Consider the following 18881-nt stretch of genomic DNA (forward strand, 5'->3'; position numbering starts at 1 on the left):
GAGACAATCTTTGTGTTGTCATCATCTTTAAACTATTGTTCTCTGACTCGTTCCCAGCAGTTGGGCTCACAGAGCTGATCCAGCCTTGTGCTTTTCTAGGTTTGACGTGGTGGGCTACGGTTGCATGACCTGCATTGGCAACAGTGGGCCCTTACCGGAACCCGTGGTCGAGGCCATCACGCAGGTAATTCCGGAGGAGCCCGCGGGTCTGGCTTCTTTTCAGAAGATTGTGTGAGCACAAATGCTGGTTCCGTCAGGAAAATCCAGGGAGCATGGCGCATGGCTAGGAGCGTGGTCTTTGAGGCTGAGAGAATTCATTGTACTAGAGCCGCTGGCAAGTTAAAATGAACCTCATTGGGCCTGAGTTTCCACAACTGTCCATTTGCAGTTGGCCATTATAGTTGGCCCCGCACCTGCATCACAGAGTTGTACGTAATCTTGATGCTTATGGGCTTGAAGGACTTGCGGTGCAGAAGTTTCTGCTCAATAAACAAATGGGAGTTTTGACTTAAAAGGCCTCCCAAGTGGTGCCTGGTGATGAAAAAACTGGTTTGAAGTCAGAGATGTCTTCTCCCCAATCTAAACTGCATGGTTGGATGTTTCTGTCTTTTGCATCCCTGCGGTGCTGAGCCGGGCAGTAGCTTGGCATTCTGGAGCCTGTGTCAGTCACTCCGGCTCCCTTTACCTACCGAGTTTAATCTGTTTCCAGAAACTACATCTCCCTGCTCCTTCTAACCCGAGCGCCTCCCCCAGGGCTCCCCCCCAACCCCCAGTGTTATCCCCCAATCCCGCTACCCCACAACAAGGGAAAGGGCAGCTTAAACACCTCCAACTCTGTGGGGGAGGGGGTAGAATTTTGTAAATGCTCTGGCATAAGAAAACTAGGCCATCTTTCTCCTTGTGACCTGGTTTTTCTCCGACCTTTCACAGGGAGACCTTGTGGCGGTTGGAGTACTGTCTGGGAACAGAAATTTTGAAGGTCGTGTGCACCCCAATACCCGGGCTAACTACTTAGCCTCCCCACCCTTAGTAATTGCGTATGCAATTGCTGGCACCATCAGGATCGACTTTGAGAAAGAGCCCTTAGGTAAGCTTTTCTCCGGTGATTCTGTCTTTTCTCCCCCGATGCATAAAAATGTGTGACTAGAAGAAAGTTACTGCTCTCCTTAATACAAAAGGGAAACTAAGGGAGTGGAACAATTGTCTGAGGGTTGTGGTGCTTGCCTTGCGTGCGGTGACCACCTCCGACACCACTTCAATCCCCAGTACTCAGGTTCCCTAGAGATTACCAGGATGACCCTTGAGCACCACTAAGTGCTCAAACACAGAAACAAGAGCAAAATGGAGCTTAGAAGATCCAAATAAAAGACTAGGAGTGTTTTGTTTTGTTTTTTTCCTTATTCCTACTCAGTATACAGCTTAGACATAAGAGAAATAAATAAGACATTCCTAAAGGTTCAGGGATGGCAAAGGGAAGACAAATGCAAAAAAGTAGAAATCTTTCTCCTGTGGCTTCTTCTCCATCATCTCTTACCAGCTCCTGCTTTAATTGAAAGATTGAGATTTGGGGGAGCTGGAGTGATAACACAGCAAATATGATGTTTGCCTTGCATGCAGCCAGCCCGGGTTACATTGCCAGCATCCCTGAGCACTGCCAGGAGTAATTCCTGAGTGCATGAGCCAGGAATAACCCCTGTGCATCGCTGGGTTTGACCCAAAAAGAAAAAAAAGATCGAGATTCTTTTTATAAATGCTAGGTGCACATCCCAGAGAGTTCAACCTCTCGAGATCCAGGGGAAATGATGCTCTCTGCTTTCGTCTGATCATCTTGCTTTACTCTCCTCAGTCCAGCCTACTTAGATTAGATGAGCCTTCTTCCTCCTCTCTCCACCTGTCCTGCATACCAGGCCACATTCAGCAGCGGCCCATGGGCCTGGGAGGAAACCCACTGAGTCAGATAATATAAAAACACTGTCCCTCGGTTGAATTTTAGGAAATCATAACTTCAGAGGTACACGTGACCCTGGTTGCATTTGGATTTGCCTACTCACCAAAACGAATTTTTTTTTAATCAAATCACTGTGAGATAGTTACAAAGTTGTTCATGATTGGGTTTCAGTGTTCCAGTACCTGTCGCTTCACTTGTACATTTTCCACCTTCTTGTCCCCCGTTTCCTTCCTCTCTCTCTTTTCTCTCTCTCTGTCTCTCTATCTCCTCTCTGTCTCTCTTCCTCTCTCCCTCTCTCTACCCCCCTCCTCCTCCACCACCTCTTCCTTTCTCTCCTCTCTCCTCGTCTCTCTCCTTGTCTCTCTCCCTTTCTTTCTCTCTCCCTCTCCACACCCCACCCCCTTTTTGAGCATTATGGTTTGCAATGGGCTGGAGCGATAGCACAGCGGTAGGGCGTTTGCCTTGCACGCAGCCAACGTGGCCGACCCGAGTTCGATTCCTCCGCCCCTCTCGGAGAGCCTGGCAAGCTACCAAGAGTATCTCACCCGCACGGCAGAGCCTGGCAAGCTCCCCATGATGTATTCGATATGCCAAACACAGTAACAACAAAGTCTCCAATGGAGACATTACTGGGCCCACTCGAGCAAATCGATGAATAACGGAAGGACCGTGGCTGTGATGGTTTGCAATACAGGCAGCTGAAAGATTATCATGTATAACCCTTTACCCTTTCTTGGTCTTCAGTTCCTGCCCAGAGTGATCATTTCCAACTATCATTGTCATAGCGGTCCCTTCTCTATCCTAACTGACCTCTACCCCCCTCACTTGTGGCAGGCTTCTTCCAACCTTGGGCCAGTCCTCCTAGCCCTCGTAAAACAGATTTTAACCCCCCAGAGCAGTGCTTGTCCTATTCCTGGTAATTTATGCATAGACAACCAATATCGACCTTCTCTGCATAGGCCAAGCATCTGCCTGCTCTTTTCAGCTCTCCATGGTAAGCCCGTGTCCCTTGGGGGCTCTACTTAGGAGCCCAGGGTTTGCATTTTACTACTTGGTGTTGGTAATTTTTCTGTTGGCAGGGACAGGGATGGGCTGCACACATATGGGAGTGCTCTGAGGGGCTGTCCAGTGATTCTAACCCCAGGAAACCTGGGAGACAGCACCTCGGTAGCCACACTGCATTCAGGAAAGGCTTGCAGGACTGGTAGCCCTGAATCCAATGTTGATGCCTCTGCAATACACATTAAATAAGGTGTGTCTCAACAAAAACACACCTGAAGCAAGACCAGGCGCGGGTGGAGTTGTAGAGGTAGAGATGTTGAGGAATTACACACCCCATGTTCCCCCAGGGCCACCGACTGGGTTTTTACTGACTCAGCATGGGCAGACTTGGGAAGAACATGAGAAGCACAGAGAACAAGACTGTGTGTCGTATTGAAGATGGAATATGAAAACCGATTTTTCTTATCAGTAAACGTTTTCCTCCCCAGGAGTAAATGCCAAAGGACAACAAGTCTTTCTGAAAGATATCTGGCCGACAAGAGATGAAATCCAGGCCGTGGAGCGGCAGTATGTCATCCCCGGGATGTTTAAGGAGGTCTATCAGAAAATAGAGGTGAGTGAGCAGCCCTGCCTGCCTGTAACTAGCCCGCGACTATCTCTGTGTCTCTGCAGGCCCTAAAGCTGACGCACTTATCAGCTAACAGATAAATGTTCAAGACTAACAGCGATTTCTTCTGGGGGACTAGGGAAGTGGTTCTCAGTCATTTTTTCCCTGTGACTCACATTTTTACCAGCCCACATTCTCCAGATATTTCCGCGTTTGGACAAGTGAATGGCAGCCTCAGGATAAAACGGCCTAAGTTGTACGTGATTCTTGGCCAGTTGTTTTTTGGTTTTTGTTTTTCAATTCTTAATTTAAAAATTTTAAAGATACTGTGATTTATAGTACTGCCAAGGATTGGGTTTCCATGCAAACAGTGTTCTAACACCACGCCCTCCACCAGAGTGTCCGCGTACCTCCACCCTTATCCCAGGTTCCCCAACGCCCCCCAACTCACCTCCCTCATAGCCCCCCCATGCCGATAAGATCAATTCTCAGATTCTGTTGTCTTTTGGGGTTTGTTTTGAGGCCACATCCAGCATTGCTCACCTTACACACAGGGATCACTTCTGGCGGGTTCGGAGGACCCCATGCATATGGGTTTCTGGGGATAGGTCTCAGGGAAGCCATATGCAAGGCAAACCTACCTGCTATACTTTTGTTCTGGCCCCAGATTCTGTTGTCTTTGTTGTCGAGCACTCTCAGTGCCTCCCTTTTCTCAGGCACTTTGGGATCCTTGGCACACTGTGACTCCTGACTCCTGATATCACGGGGCTGTGTGTCTGACCTGGAGCAAGTTGGGTAAATGTAGCACTGCACGGTAGCACTGTCCTCCCGTTGTTCATCAATTTGCTCGAGCGGGCCCAGTAATGTCTCCATCGTGAGACTTGTTTTTACTCTGTTTGGCATATTGAATACGTCACGGGTAGCTTGCCAGGCTCTGCCATGCGGGCGAGATACTCTCAGTAGCTTGCTGGGCTCTCCGAGAGGGTTGGAGGAATCGAACCCAGCTCGGCGGGCCCGACTGCGCGCAAGGCAAATGCCCTACTGCTGTGCTATCGCTCCAGCCCCTGGGTAAATAAATGTAAACGCTCATAATTGTTTGTATCTTTTAAAAGAAAAAAAAGTTTTAAACAGTAGAAGGAAAGAAACGAAGGAAGGAAAGAGGGGAGGGAGGGAGGGAGGGAGGACCGCACCTCCCAACTGCTGAAAATAAATAAAACTTTCTCTGGTAGAGAGAAAGAGTAAGATTCGTACTGGGTTGTTTATTCCTTTCCCTGCTTCCTGTGTTAAAGAGACTCAGTGAAGTAGAGAGAGATCAGGCTGGGGTGCAGAGTCACATGGGCTCAGACTTACACACTGCCCTCTTCCTTCCACACGCTGCCCAGGCGTTTGGTTGGGATCGGATTGAATGCATTTCTCCAGAGGGTGGGTGGAAAGACCTGTGGAGAGAATTGAGGCCAGTATGAACAGATGGATGCCGTCATTGTCTCTCCAATGACCTTGTTACCTGGAAGTGTGTTTTCCAAAATCTTAAGAGTAAATCATTTCCACTACCCGCCCCCCACCCCACCCCTTGCCTCCTCCTGTCTGGATTATCCTTTTATAAATGAGCACTGACAACTGCATGCTAATTATTTACTGCCGGAAAACCAATGACTCAAGGCATTGGTTTATCATTTCCCAGTTTCTGCAGATGGGGGACCTAGGGGGATCTAGTTGTCCCCTCCCCCCCAACACACACACACACACACACACACACACACACACACACACACACACACATTGCCACTCAGTCACTCTGTGTCTGTGGGGCTGCGGCTCATCAGAAGGCTCAGCTGGGGTGGGTAGAAGGGGTGGAGAGCCACTTCTAAGGCAACTCCAGTGTCCTTGCAGGGTTTGATTCCTGGAGGGCTGCTCTTGTAACAAACTAGGCCTTGCTGTTCTGGTCTCTTACAGGCACGTAAGCTGTTGAAGAGACAGAGGGAGTAGGGGAGATAAGAGGCTCTCTCCCGCCATAACCCAGTGTTGGAAATGTGTGGGTTGGTTCATCCCTACTCGGCCGGCAGGGGTGGAGGCCTGACGAAGGCTGCCTCTCACCCTGCTTGCACATTTGGACTCAGAATGACTCAACTGGCCTCTGTTCGGCTACAGGAACTCTCCTGCATGACTTTTTAGACAAAGAATGGTTTTTTATTGTTTTCTGATCTGACTATATGTTCTGGGTTTGCTCTTTGCCTTGTCTTTAGAATGAAATGGGACTCTGTCTTTCTTTCCTAGACTGTGAATGAAAGCTGGAATGCCTTAGCTGCCCCAACAGATACGCTGTATGGCTGGAATCCCAAATCTACCTACATTAAATCACCACCTTTTTTTGAAAAGCTGGTATGATTTTATTTCTTAAACAAAATTAATTCGTTAAAAGAATTTTTGCTATACAAAGTATAATTTATCACCTCATACCTTTCGCTTTGGGGATTATGTTTTTTGTTTGGGGTTTTTTTTTGGGGGGGAGCATTCTGTAAGATTTTATATTTTTATTTCCCCATAAGAAAATGTGATAATGCTTATTTTCTAAAAATTAGGTGTTATTCATATTCTTTAAAAGTGTGCTAGACCGCACTCACTAGGGGAAAAGGCAGCTCAGATAGAGAAGGGAGCACCAAATAAAGGGTGTTGGGAGGATCCTTCCAGGATGGGAGATGCATGCTGAAAATAGACTATAGACTGAACATGATTGCCACTCAATGCCTCTTTTGCAAACCACAACACCCAGAAGGAGAAAGAGAACAAAAGGAAATGCCTTTCCACAGAGGCGGGGTGGGATTTGGGGGATGGAGGGCTGGGAGGGATACTGGGATCATTGGTGGTGGAGAATGGGCACTGGTGGAGGGATAGGTACTTGATCATTGTATAACTGAAACCCAAGCACAAAAATTTGTAAGTCTACAACTGTACCTCATGGTGTTTCACTAATAAAAATTTTTTAAAAAAGTGTTCTATAGGGTTGGAGAGAGAAAACAACAAGTTCTTGCATGTGTCCTACCTGGATTCTATCTCTGACACCACATATGGTCCCCCGAGCACCGCCAGGAATGATCCCTGAGTGCAAAGTCAGGAGTAAGCCCTGAGTGCCTCATAACAAACGCAAGCAGACAGAAAAATGTGAGCTGGGAAGTAGGGTTAGGTTCCACATTAAAATACTGAGAACCAGGACCAGGAAGATGGCTCAAAGGACTAGAGCACATGCTTTATAGACCGGAGCCCCAGGTTTGATTTCCAACATCACATAACACCCCTCTAAGCATGACTAAGAGGAGCAATTGCTGGGTGAGGTCTGAATCCTCCCCTCCTCCAATACCCTATAAAAAAAGATATTGAAGATCAAAAGCAGGGAAAAGTCTTGAATTATACAAAGTTGTTTCTTCTCCTTGATGATTTAAAAGGGCACAGAGGTAGGGCGTTTGCCTTACAAGCAGCCAACATGGCCGACCCGAGTTCGATTCCTCCGCCCCTCTCGGAGAGCCCGGCAAGCTACCGAGAGTACCTCGCCCGCACGGCAGAGCCTGGCAAGCTGCCCGTGACGTATTCGATTTGCCAAACACAGTAACAACAAGTCTCATGATGGACACGTTACTGGGCCCGCTCGAGCAAATCGATGAACAACGGGAGGACCGTGACTGTGATGGTTTAAAAATACATAGCCATTTAGTCAATGCATAATAATATAAGTTGCTGTCCTGTTTGCTTTCTATACAATTGAGATTAGGAGGAGCTGCTCCATCTAGTTGAAAGTTGGTGAGTGCCATCAACTATTTCCTGACTGCAGTTTTTGAACAAAATTAGTATGTCAGCATAGAAAGCTGGTGGATTGCAAGCACTAAGTGATGGTGGTCTTAGAAAGGACTCCTGCAGGAGGACTTAACTCAGTGCTAAGCAGGTCAGGGCCGGGCATGGAGACTGTACAGGCTGCCCTGGAAACTTGTTTGAGAACATCCAGGTGCAGGATGATTACTGAATCTTTATTTTTTGGGGGGGGGAGATGTCAGGGGGCCCCTGGTGATGCCCAGGGATTACTCCTGGCTCTTCTCTCAGAAATTTCTCTCCTAGCAGTGTTTGTGGGACCATATATATAGGATGACAGGATTCAAACCCAGGTTGGCTCCCTACCCGCTGTGCTATCACTCAGCCCCCTGACTCCTTGTATTCTGCACTAGACTTTGGACCTTCAGCCCCCGGAGTCTATAGTGGATGCCTACGTGCTCTTAAATCTGGGAGATTCCGTCACAACGGACCACATCTCTCCGGCTGGAAACATCGCAAGGAACAGCCCCGCTGCTCGCTACTTAACTAACAGAGGGTAAGTCTGAACCAGGCGAGCAAAGACAGAGGCACAAATGGGGCACCGGGAAGAGCACTCAACAGGCTACTGTGCCAGGCCTTCGGGAGGCCCGGCTTCAATCCTGGCATTGCATCGTTGGCCAGCACATCTGGGAGTGACACCCCCCAAGCAACATCCTTGGCAGTAGCCCCCATGCACTGCAGGTTGTGGGCCAGAAACCAAAAAAATAAAGTGTGTGTGTGTGTGTGTGTGTGTGTGTGTGTGTGTGTGTGTGTGTGTGTGTGTTTTGGAAGAATGAAGCCAGTATTTTTCCTTTCACGTGGTCTCTTTGGAATCTAACTCTGGTTTTTCACTTGCCACTCGCCCCTGGGGTTGGAGAACAAATTGTGTTCTATTTTGGTCTGTTAGCACGTCCACCCCAGCAGAGTAGGATTGGGGTCTGGTTTTTTTTTTTTTTTGCCAGCATACTGTCCCCCAGCATGACTAACTGGCTTGTGCAGAGGGTTTACGGCTGGCTGTGCACTCAGGGATCACTGTTGGGGGTGGCGGGTGGAGCTTAGGGGAGCATATGAGGCATCATGGATCAAACTGGTGTCAGACTTGCGCTCCGGCCCCTACCAGACTCTGCTCTTTTTTTTTTTTTTTTCCCTTTATTGTATTTTATTTTTTTTTAAAGTTGTAGATTTACAATTTTTTGTGCTTTGGTTTCAATTATACAATGATCAGATACCCATCCCTCCACCAGTGCCCATTTTCCACCACCATGGATAATATCCCTCCCACCCCCATCCCCCCATCCCCCCCTGTCTCTGTGGCAGGGCAATCCCCTGTGTTCTCTCTCTCCTTTTGGGTGTTGTGGTCTGCAAAAGAGGCATTGAGTGGCAAACATGTTCAGACTCTGCTCTTAATCTGTTGGAATCTCTGATCACCCTTGAAGCTCAGCACGGCCATCATGAGTTATATGCTCTAGACAGAAAACAGCTTCGAGGATTTGCAGTTCCTGCCTTCACATGTCAGTCCTTACTTCATCAGTCAGTTTTTACAGGTGGTACCAGAGCTGTCTGATGTTATCTAGGGCACCCATCTGTTTTTGGCTTGAGGGCCACAACCGGCAATGCTCAGCACTTACTCCTGACTCACTCAGGGATTACTCCTGATGGGGTTCATGGGACTATGTGGGGTGCCATAGGATAGAATCTGAGTCTGCCCCGTACAAGCACCCTACCTACTGTACTACCTCTCCATCCCTCGTCTTCAGCAAAGCTAGTTCCAAATCTGCCTTTCGTGAGGCTCATCAGGCTTCCTCTTGCCACTTCCTTTTTGTTTGTTTGCTTTTGGTTTTCTTTGTTTTGGTTTTTAGAGTCATATCCATCAGTGCCTGGTGATTACTCCTGGCTCTGCACTCAGGAATCACTCCTGGCGGTGCTGGGGATTGAACCCAGGCCAGCTCCACGAAAGGCAATCTTCCTCCCCACTGTGCTGTCTTTCCCAACCCGTGAATCTACTTTAGGCCTGGGCCTCTAGACCCCCAGGCAGAGAACACAATCCAAACACCTTTCTTCAATTAATGGTGGCACTCTTTGGAGACACAGATTATGTCAAGCACTGAATGGAAGCGGATATCCTTCCCAGACCCTATGTGGTGGATATGATCTCAGTGGCTTATAGACATTTAACCCACCTGCTTCTCCAGTTCCCGTATAAGACTTTCTGAACCCTCAGATTAGATCTCCACCACACATAGACACACACACGCCCACTGATATTTCCAGAAACAGAGGCATGTTGGTCACCATGTGCACTGTGAAGTGGTCCTGACAGACCAGGGCCTCTCATTACGTATGGATCCACCGACAGAGATCTGCTCTGTTTCAGGACTAGGGATAGCCACTCTGCCTCTTTGGTACTACTTTGATCTTTATCTTGTAAAAATTATAACTTGTAGTGGTGTGTCTGCTATTTATGTTTCTGATGGGGGCGGGAGCAGAATTTTCCCCCCACTCCTGTCTCCATCTGACTGGTCTGGCCTGATTCCTCTCGTTGCTTCTTTTGTGTACACTTTTAGTATTTTATTCTCAGTTCTCCTGATTTTTTCATTTGGCCATATTCTTCCAAGTAGGTTGCTACCTCTCCCCCCAGCATGTTCCCTTCTTTCTCTGACCTGGGCAGAACATCTCTGCCTCCTTGAGCAGGGCCTGGTAAACTTAGAGAAATAGCTGGGTTGAGAGGGTTTCCTTTTGGTGTAAGCCAAGTTGAATGACCATTTTGTTCTCCTGCTCTGCCTTAATAGCCTGACTCCACGAGAATTCAACTCCTATGGTTCCCGCCGAGGGAATGATGCCATCATGGCACGGGGGACATTCGCCAACATTCGCTTATTAAACAAGTTTCTGAACAAGCAGGCTCCGCAGACTATCCATCTCCCATCCGGTGAAGTCGTGAGTATCATCTCTTTGCTTCCTCGAGAACCTAGCATCCTCCAGCCTCTGGGAAGTTGGCTTTTTCCTCAAGTGCTTTTTTTTTTCCCTGTAGACCTTAGGTTTTCCTGTGGTTCCATCTTACCTCTGCCTTCCTATAGTACCTCTTGCCAGGTAGTCTCGGATGTAAAGTTAATCCCCAACAGACATGCCCTTGAAAGTGTGCGCCAGCTGCTTCCTACTTGGGGATGCCGCTGATGTCTAACTCAATCTAGTTTCCTGGGAGTTGAGTTTAAAGCACGGTTGACTCGAGTTCAGTCCCTGGCACCACATATGATAGCAGCCACTGGAAGTAATTCCTGAGTGCGGAGGCAGGACTAAGCCCTGAGCATCACTGATGATGGCTCAAAGACTAAGAACCAACATTTAAAAAAAACCCATAGCCAGAAACTAAAAATCCAAAACCAAAAACCTGAAATGCAAAGAAATTTCTTGGGGCTGGAGCAATAGTTCTGCAGTTAGGGCACTTGCCTTGCACCCATCTGACCCAAGTTTGATCCCCAGAACCACATATGGTTCTCTGAGCCCCTGCCAGGAGTGATCCCTGTGCAGAGTCAGGAGTAAGTCCTGAGCATGGCCAGGTGTGGTCCCAAAACCAATAAATAAAATTTTTCTGAGAAGAATTTATCATTCAGACTCGTTAGGGACAAGAAGGGAAATTCCACGGTAAGGTAGAGGATATTTAGCAACATGTGCTAAATTTAGCAAGAACGCTGATATCCTTTAGGAAGGAAGGAATGTGGAGGCCAGCTGTGTCTTAGGGGAATGACTTGCAATTGGTATATTCCAGCTTGACTCAGGGAAGGAGAGTGGGGAGGTGGGAAGAGGAAGGAGCTGACCTTTGAGTCAGACACACTGATTTCAAGTCCCTGCTCTACCTCATCCCAGTCTCTTTGATCTTCGTCTCTCTCTCTCTTTTTTTTTTTTTTGAGTCACACCTGGCAGTGCTCAGGGGTTACTCCTTACTCTGCACTAAGGAATTAGTCCTGGCAGTGCTTGGGGGACCATTTGGGATGCTGGGGATCGAACTCAGGTTGACCGTGTGCAAGGCTAATGCCCTACCCACTGTGCTATCACTCTAGCCTCCAAGATCTTTTTTTTTTCTCTTTTTGGGTCACACCTGGAGATGCACAAGGGTTACTCCTGGCTCTTTTCACCCAGGAATTACTCCTGGCGGTGCTCGGGGGACCACATGGGATGCTGGGAATTGAACACGGGTTGGCCACGTGCAAGGCAAACGCCCTACCTTCTGTGCTATTGCTTCAGTCCCCCCAAGATCTTCTTTCCTCTTAACCTGTGAAGCAGTAGTGACTCCTACCTTGTAAGGCTCTGAGGCTTAAACATAAAAGGAGTCACGCCTAGGGCTGGAGCGAAAGTCCAGTGGGGAGGGTATTTGCCTTGCATACGGCCGAGCCAATCCTCGTCATCCCATATGGTCCTCCGAGCACTGCCAGAAATGATTCCAAGTGCAGGGGCCAGGAGTCACTCCTGAACATCTCCAGGTGTGGCCGAAAAGCAAAATTTTTTTAAAAGGTGTCACAACTAGAATAGTGCCTGCACATGGGTCACCTGTGTCACCTACCTGCTCGGCAGGTGCTGTAGGGCTGATGAAAACTGAACGACTTTAGAGATGATTCTCCACTTTTCAAATAATAATAATAATAATAGAGCTGGAGCGATAGCACAGCGAGTAGGGCATTTGCCTTGTACGCGGCCGACCCGGGTTCGATTCCCAGCATCCCATATGGTTCCCCGAAGCACCGCCAGGAGTAATTCCTGAGTGCAGAGCCAGGAGTAACCCCTGTGCATTGCCGGGTGTGACCCCCCCAAAAATAACAAAAAACAAATAATAATAATAATGGCTTGTATTTTATGTGGAACTCACTACATCTCAGGTATTATTCTGTGCTCCTCGTATATGCTGACTTTTTTTTACCAGAAACAACTCTATGAGAGTTATTAGGAGGATGAGCTTTAATTATCTGTTTTTTATTTAATTAGTGTTTGAGCCACATTCAGTGGTGCTCAGGGCTTACTCCTGGCTCTGCACTCAGGGATCACTCATGACTGCTCAGGGAACCATGTGGGCTGCCAGAGATCGAACCTGGGTTGTGTGTGTAGGACAGGTACCCTACACATCATACTATCTCCAGCCCCAGTTATGCATGCTGTACACTGGGGAGCCTGGATCTGAGCCATCTCCTGTGACTCTCGGGTCACACAGAGGAAAAGCCGAGATTCAAGACCCAGGACCTCGCCTCAGGCACCAGTGGTCTTGGCACAAATACCATTTCACCTGCCATTGATTCTGGGTATTTGCAAAGAAAACTCTTCATAGATAATCCCTGACTACCAGGACCAAGCCAGGCAGGTAACTGTTTGATGGCCAGCAGGAATAATACGCAATGGCATGAAGAAAAACGCAGTCAGTTTTCAAGCATCTGAGAGATGAACAGAGAGGATGGGGCGGGGCGGGGGGGGGGGGTCACAGACCCGAGCTTGGGGCTCAGGCACACTGGCGGTGATTACCGCCCGCCAGGACACACAACATAGTAAAGGAGGAGATTGAGTCATAGGAAAACAGCCTCTGAGCTAAGTCTTAAATCTTGAAAGACCCCCTCCTCAGCCCCAATCCCCAGACAGAGGAGGAATAAAAGGAGAGAGATCTAATAGTACCCAGAGTGGAAGAAAACTTCAAATGCAAAAAAAGTCACCTCTTGGATGGAGAGATAGTACAGGGGGTAGGAGGTAGAGCCCTTGCCTTCTTTCTATGCTGCTGACCCAGATTCAATCCCGGCAACCCCATATGGTCCCCTGAGCTCTGCCAGGCGTGATCTCTGAACACTGCCAGGTGTGACCCCCCCAAAACAAAAGGAAGGAAAGCTCAGGTTTAGGTAGGAGTTTCTTTGGTCTAAGTTTTAAACTAGTTGAGAAGGCAGAGAGAGAGCGCAGTAGTTAAGGCACTTCCTATGCACACAGTCATCCTTGATTCAATGCCGGGCACCACGTAGGTTCCATGGAGCACTGCCTTGTGTCACCCCAAAGCCAAAAGGTAAAACACTTGAATCAGTGAAAGAGAAGACGGGGGGAAAAATCCACCTCCTTTAGTTTCCTTTTTTTCATGATGCTCTAGGACTGGGATATTTTTCTAAAATCAGGACAACAAGGGTATATTTCTGGTTTTTTGTTTTGTTTTGTTTCGTATTGTTTTTGAAGTAAAACTTTTTTTTTGGAGGCTTTGAAGGTATGGAAGGGAAGAGAGAGAGAGAGAGAGACAGAGAGAGAGTATGTGTGTGTGTGAGAGAGAGAGAGAGAGAGAGAAAGAGAGAGAGAATGCAGGCTTCTCCAAGGGCGGAGAGAGCCCCTACACACACCCCAGCATTAGACATGAAAGCACGAAAGTACACATCTCAAGAGGGGATATTCGGGTGACACATGCTCAGGCACCACATGTGCTCGGCCATGTGGGCGCAAGCAGTACATGGGCTCGGGCAGCATTTGCACAAGGAGGTATTTTTTTTTTCTTTTTTTGATTTTTGGGTCACACCCAGCAATGCACAGTGGTTACTCATGGCTCTGCACTCAGGAATTACCCCTGGCAGTGCTCAGGGAACCATATGGGATGCTGGGAATCGAACCCGGGTCGGCTGTGTGCAAGGCAAATATCCTACCCGCTGTGCTACAGCCCCACAAGGAGTTTTTCTGGTAAAAGAATACTGAATGCAATTTGGTGGATTAAACCGCTGAGGGTCACAGGTCACAGGGAATTATAAAGTGACCACACAGATTGAGTCTGTGTGGCTTTGTGTTGCCTCTGGCCACTGCAGATCCTCTTCACCCTGCACTAGTGTCCAGGCCTTACTGGCCTGTGTCCCCGCTGCAGGTCCTGACCACACCCCCGAAACCTTCTTTCTTCCCACAGCTTGACGTGTTCGATGCTGCTGAGAGGTACCAGCAGGCCGGACTGCCCCTCATCATTCTGGCTGGCAAAGAGTATGGCTCGGGCAGCTCCCGCGACTGGGCCGCCAAGGGCCCCTTCCTCTTGGTGAGTAGGATACAGACTTGCTTGTGGGCACTTGCACCACTGACCAGGGAGCACACACGTCTGTGCCTACATTCTTACCAGATACCTCTCATCCTGGAGAGTCTGCCCTTCCTCTGTAGATTTGTTTTGACTTTCAAATACCTGTGTCTGAGGGCTGGAACAATAGCACAGCGGGTAGGGCATTCACCATGCACACGGCCAACCCAGGTTCGATTCCCAGCATCCCATATGGTCCCCTGTGCACCGCCAGGGATAATTCCTGAGTGCAGAGCCAGAAGTCACCTCTGTGCATCACCGGATGTGACCCAAAAAGCACTGTAGCACTGCCCTCCCGTTGTTCATCGATTTGCTTGAGCAGGTCCAGTAAACGTCTCCATTGTGAGACTTTTTGTTACTGTGTTTGGCATATTGAATACGTCACGGGGAGCTTGCCAGGCTTCACCCTCATGCATTGAGTGCATATTACTCCTGGCTCTGCACACAAGAATCAGTCCTGGCGGTGTTCAGGGAACCATATGGGATACCGGGGATCGAACCCACATCTGCCACCCACATGCAAGGCAAACGTCCTACCCACCTATGGTACTATCTCTCCAGCCCACTCCGTGGTCATTCTTACATGTAGCCTAGTTTGAAAAGCATTGTCACAGGGTCAGGGAGATGGGCTGTGTGTGCTTTGCATGCGGGAGGCCCATGTTCAGTTTCAGGCTTCTCATGATCCCCCGAGCTCCTGTCTGGAAGTGACCCTTGAACACAGAGCAAGGAGAAGGCCCTCCTCCATCTCCCAGGAGTAGCCCAGAAACAAAAATCACCGTCTTCTCTGGGATCATGCTCCCTTAAGAGGTAGGCAGGGCTAGTGCCCAGGACGATACATTTTAAACAAGTTTCTCATGTGACCCTGATGCCAGGGGTATTAAAAGTCTACCCTGGACAGGGGGAGGCTTTTTATGGGTCTCTTACTATAATTGCAGTTCACTGACTGTGAGAATACAGTGTTCTCATTCATTTGAGTATCCTGGTTGGTTTGTTCTTAATCATTTCTGTATACTGCCAGTTATAAATTATTAGTAGAATATCAGATCTACAGTCCACCATTTTTGGGAGGGGTGAGGGGGCAGTTGTGTGTGGGGGGGGGGGAGGGTGTCACATCTGATAGTGTTTAGGGCGTACTCCTGGCTCTGTACTCAGTGGTCAATCCTGGCAGGGCGCAGGGTATCATATTTAGTGCTGGGAATTGAATCCATGTAGGCCACATACAAGGCAACTACTCTACCCACTGTATTATCTCTCTGGCCCTTAATGTACTTTTATCCTTGAGGAAGCTGCACAGAGAAGATAGTCATTTGCTTTCTCTGTAGGATGCTCAGAACACTGCTCTTTTGGTTACATCTGCTTGTAAATATGCCTGCAACAATAGCCAAGTTCAAGGAAAAGAATTTTCTTGCTGTTGTTTTGTGGTGTGGATTTGGGGCATAAAGGGAATGGGTTCAAAAATATCTCATGATGGGGTGCTGGGCCTGGTTGGGCTGTCTGGGTCCTAATATCAGATACAGCCACTGCCCAGGGCAAAGAGAATTCGTCATAGCATTTGCCCCCGACCCCCAATACTGACAGCACTTAGAATGAGAGTTCTCACATAATGACTATATACTGAGAGCAACCTGTTAAGATTAGAGGCTGTGTGAGGTGGCATAGCTAGGGGGTGTCATTTGATGCACAGAGTTACTTGGTATTTATAAAGAATTTAGGTGTGAGGACAGTTTGACGTTAGCCATTATAAAGGGGAAGGAAAATAGCAGGGTCCCAAGAGATAGCATAGTGGTTTAAGCTCTTGCTTTGCATGCAGCCGACTTGGGTTCAGACCCCAGCATCCCATGTGATTCTCTGAACACCGCCAGGTGTGACTCCTAAGTGCAGAGTCAGGAAGAACCCCTGAGTATTGCCAGGTGTGGCCGGAAAAAAAAACAAAACAAAAAGATGGGAACCACATCCAACATTTTTGTTTGTTTGGGCCACACATGGTGCTGCTCAGTGCTTACTCCTTGCTCTGAAGTCAGGAATCACTCCTGGGTGGTTCAGGAAACCATATGCAATGCCAGGGATCGACACTGGGTGAACCGCATGTGAGGTAAGCTCCCTACCTACTGTGCTAATCTCTCGGGCCCCAAACAACCCTTCTGTCTTGGCTCCTCAGGGAATCAAAGCCGTCCTGGCGGAGAGTTATGAACGGATTCACCGCAGTAACTTGGTTGGAATGGGAGTGATCCCACTCGAGTATCTCCCGGGGGAGAATGCGGACACCCTGGGACTTACGGGGCGGGAACGATACACTGTCATCATTCCAGAAGACCTCAAACCGCGGATGAAAATCCAGGTCAAGGTAAGCCAGAGCCTACCCCACCCCCACTCTCTCCGGGACCTCTCTCCCCGTGCCATGCCAGGTCCAGCTAAACAGACTTTGTGTTTGGATAATCTTATCCAAAGAAAATGAGCGGGAGTTGGGTGTGTGTGTGTGTGTGGGGGGGGGGGGGGGGAGCTCCACCTGGACCTTTTGGACCTGCCTTTAGATGAGGCAAGGATGACACCTATGGATCTCCTGGTGATAACTTCTGATGAAAGTTCAGGGAGAAGACTTTTGCATATTACCTATAATGCACCTTTTTTTTTTTTATGACAAACATGTCATAAAAAGAGTGGCCATAGTCCTTCCCGCTCTGAGTTCTGGTTATCCTAGAGGTGAATATGACAACTCCCAAAACCAGCCGACTTTCAAAGCCCCTGGGTACTGAGCCCATTCCCCGCACCCCCCGGCAGAGGCAGCTGGGGTATCTAAAGTGGTCCAGGGTGAGCGAGCGGCTCTGCCCCTTTGCCCATGCCACCACCGGATCGAAGCCTCTGCCAGCTGTAGCCAGTTGCCTCCCAAGGATGCCCTAGAGAAGCTCGTTAAAATCCTAGTCACCGCTGCTACAAACTCCTGCAATTCTCAGGCAACTCTTAACCTCCATCATTTATTCTCTGCAGTAGGATCTTGTTCAAATGCAGCTTCTTATTCGGGGGCGCTGGGCTGGGGCCTGGAGCTTCACAACCTCCAGGACTCTGGTGGGGCCTCCTGTCCAGCCACCTGCCTCACTTCATTTTTTTTTTTCTTCATTCCATGGCATGGCAGCTGGATACCGGAAAGACGTTCCACACCATCATGAGGTTTGACACTGACGTGGAGCTCACGTACTTCCGCAATGGGGGCATCCTCAACTACATGATCCGCAAGATGGCCAAGTAGCCCTGCCCATCGCAGGAGCCCCGTGCTGAAAGGGCGCCCCCCCCCCCCCCCGGTGGAGAAGCTTGGGGGAGCAGCTGGGGGCACTGCCCTTTTCCTCCAGACTCCAAATCAGCAGTTTCTACATTCTCGAATTTTGTTAATCTTCTCATCCTTCTCTAAACTCTGACAGTTAGCGAGGCGGGGAAACGTGAGTCTTCCAGGAAGAGAGCTCACCTTGAAAGTTACGGGGCAGAGTGTCACTTTCACTCTTGGCCTGCAGTAAGTCTTTCCAGAAGGCGGTTGGTTCCAACCCTCTTTGTGGTCCCTCCCTGTTGTCCTCAAGCAGCAAAGCCGTTTCCCTGAAGTAATTTCCTTTCCCGATACACCGGTGTTAGCTTACGTGGTAGAGAGGAAGGAGTTTCCTCGCCTGCCCTTCAGATCATAGCCGAGATGTGGTTCTCCACCAGATGCCTCCTGGACAGGTGACACACTGCGGTTGTTTTTATTATGTATGTTACCTTTTGATAGCTCATCATTAAAGACATATGCAGTTTTCCTTTTTGATCTTTAAAATTTTTCCCTGGAAAAAAAATTTTCATTCACTAAGAGGAGAACTTTCGTTGAGGTGGTTTTGGGGAGAGACGTGGAGCATTCTCATTGGAATAAAATTAAATCTATTTTCAAGGAAAACCTTCATTGACTTTGGAAATGGAGTGTGTGTGTATGTGTGTGTGTGTGTATTGTGGTGTGGGGAGGGGGGCTTTCAGGATATATAGAACAGAGTAAATCTTGGATCACAACATCCCAAAGCTTGAATGACTTTGAGAGTCAGCTTTCGTCTTGATATTGGTACCGTGCACGTTACATGGAAGGGTTGAGTCACCAGTATGTTGTCTGAGTTGCCATAAATCGACCCTATTGGGGAATCGGACAAGAAAGATGCAGGAGGGGCCAGAGCATTAGTACAGTGGGTAAGCCTTTTGCCTTGCACGAGGCCGTCCCCGACACCCCATAGGAATCCTTGAACACTGGCAGAAATGATTCCTAAGTGCAGAGCCAGGAATAACCCCTGAGTGTCTCTGGGTGTCATGCCAAAAAAGGGGGGGTGCGGGAGGAAGCAGGAGCAGTGATGTCAGGGTGGACTGCTGTGTACTTTAGTTTATTTGCTCTTTTTCTCCCACTGGCGTTAATTCAAGAAATATGTTTA

General features: G+C 48.5%; 1 protein-coding gene across 1 annotated transcript in view; it reads left to right on the forward strand.

The window, feature by feature from the left end:
- Positions 1-18364, forward strand: part of ACO1 (aconitase 1) — a 76923-nt gene extending 58559 nt beyond the window's left edge. The window contains exons 13-21 of the mRNA XM_056117059.1: positions 100-184; positions 931-1087; positions 3439-3563; positions 5832-5936; positions 7769-7911; positions 10184-10331; positions 14293-14415; positions 16610-16795; positions 17582-18364. Coding sequence (XP_055973034.1) covers positions 100-184; positions 931-1087; positions 3439-3563; positions 5832-5936; positions 7769-7911; positions 10184-10331; positions 14293-14415; positions 16610-16795; positions 17582-17695 — 1186 coding nt within the window. The 3' untranslated portion in view covers positions 17696-18364. The remainder of the gene's footprint in view (positions 1-99; positions 185-930; positions 1088-3438; positions 3564-5831; positions 5937-7768; positions 7912-10183; positions 10332-14292; positions 14416-16609; positions 16796-17581) is intronic.
- The last annotated feature ends 517 nt before the right edge of the window (positions 18365-18881 follow it).

The sequence above is a fragment of the Sorex fumeus genome, unplaced genomic scaffold, assembly GCF_029834395.1.
Source record: "Sorex fumeus unplaced genomic scaffold, SorFum_2.1 ptg000034l, whole genome shotgun sequence".
In the NCBI taxonomy this organism is placed as follows: Eukaryota; Metazoa; Chordata; class Mammalia; order Eulipotyphla; family Soricidae; genus Sorex; species Sorex fumeus.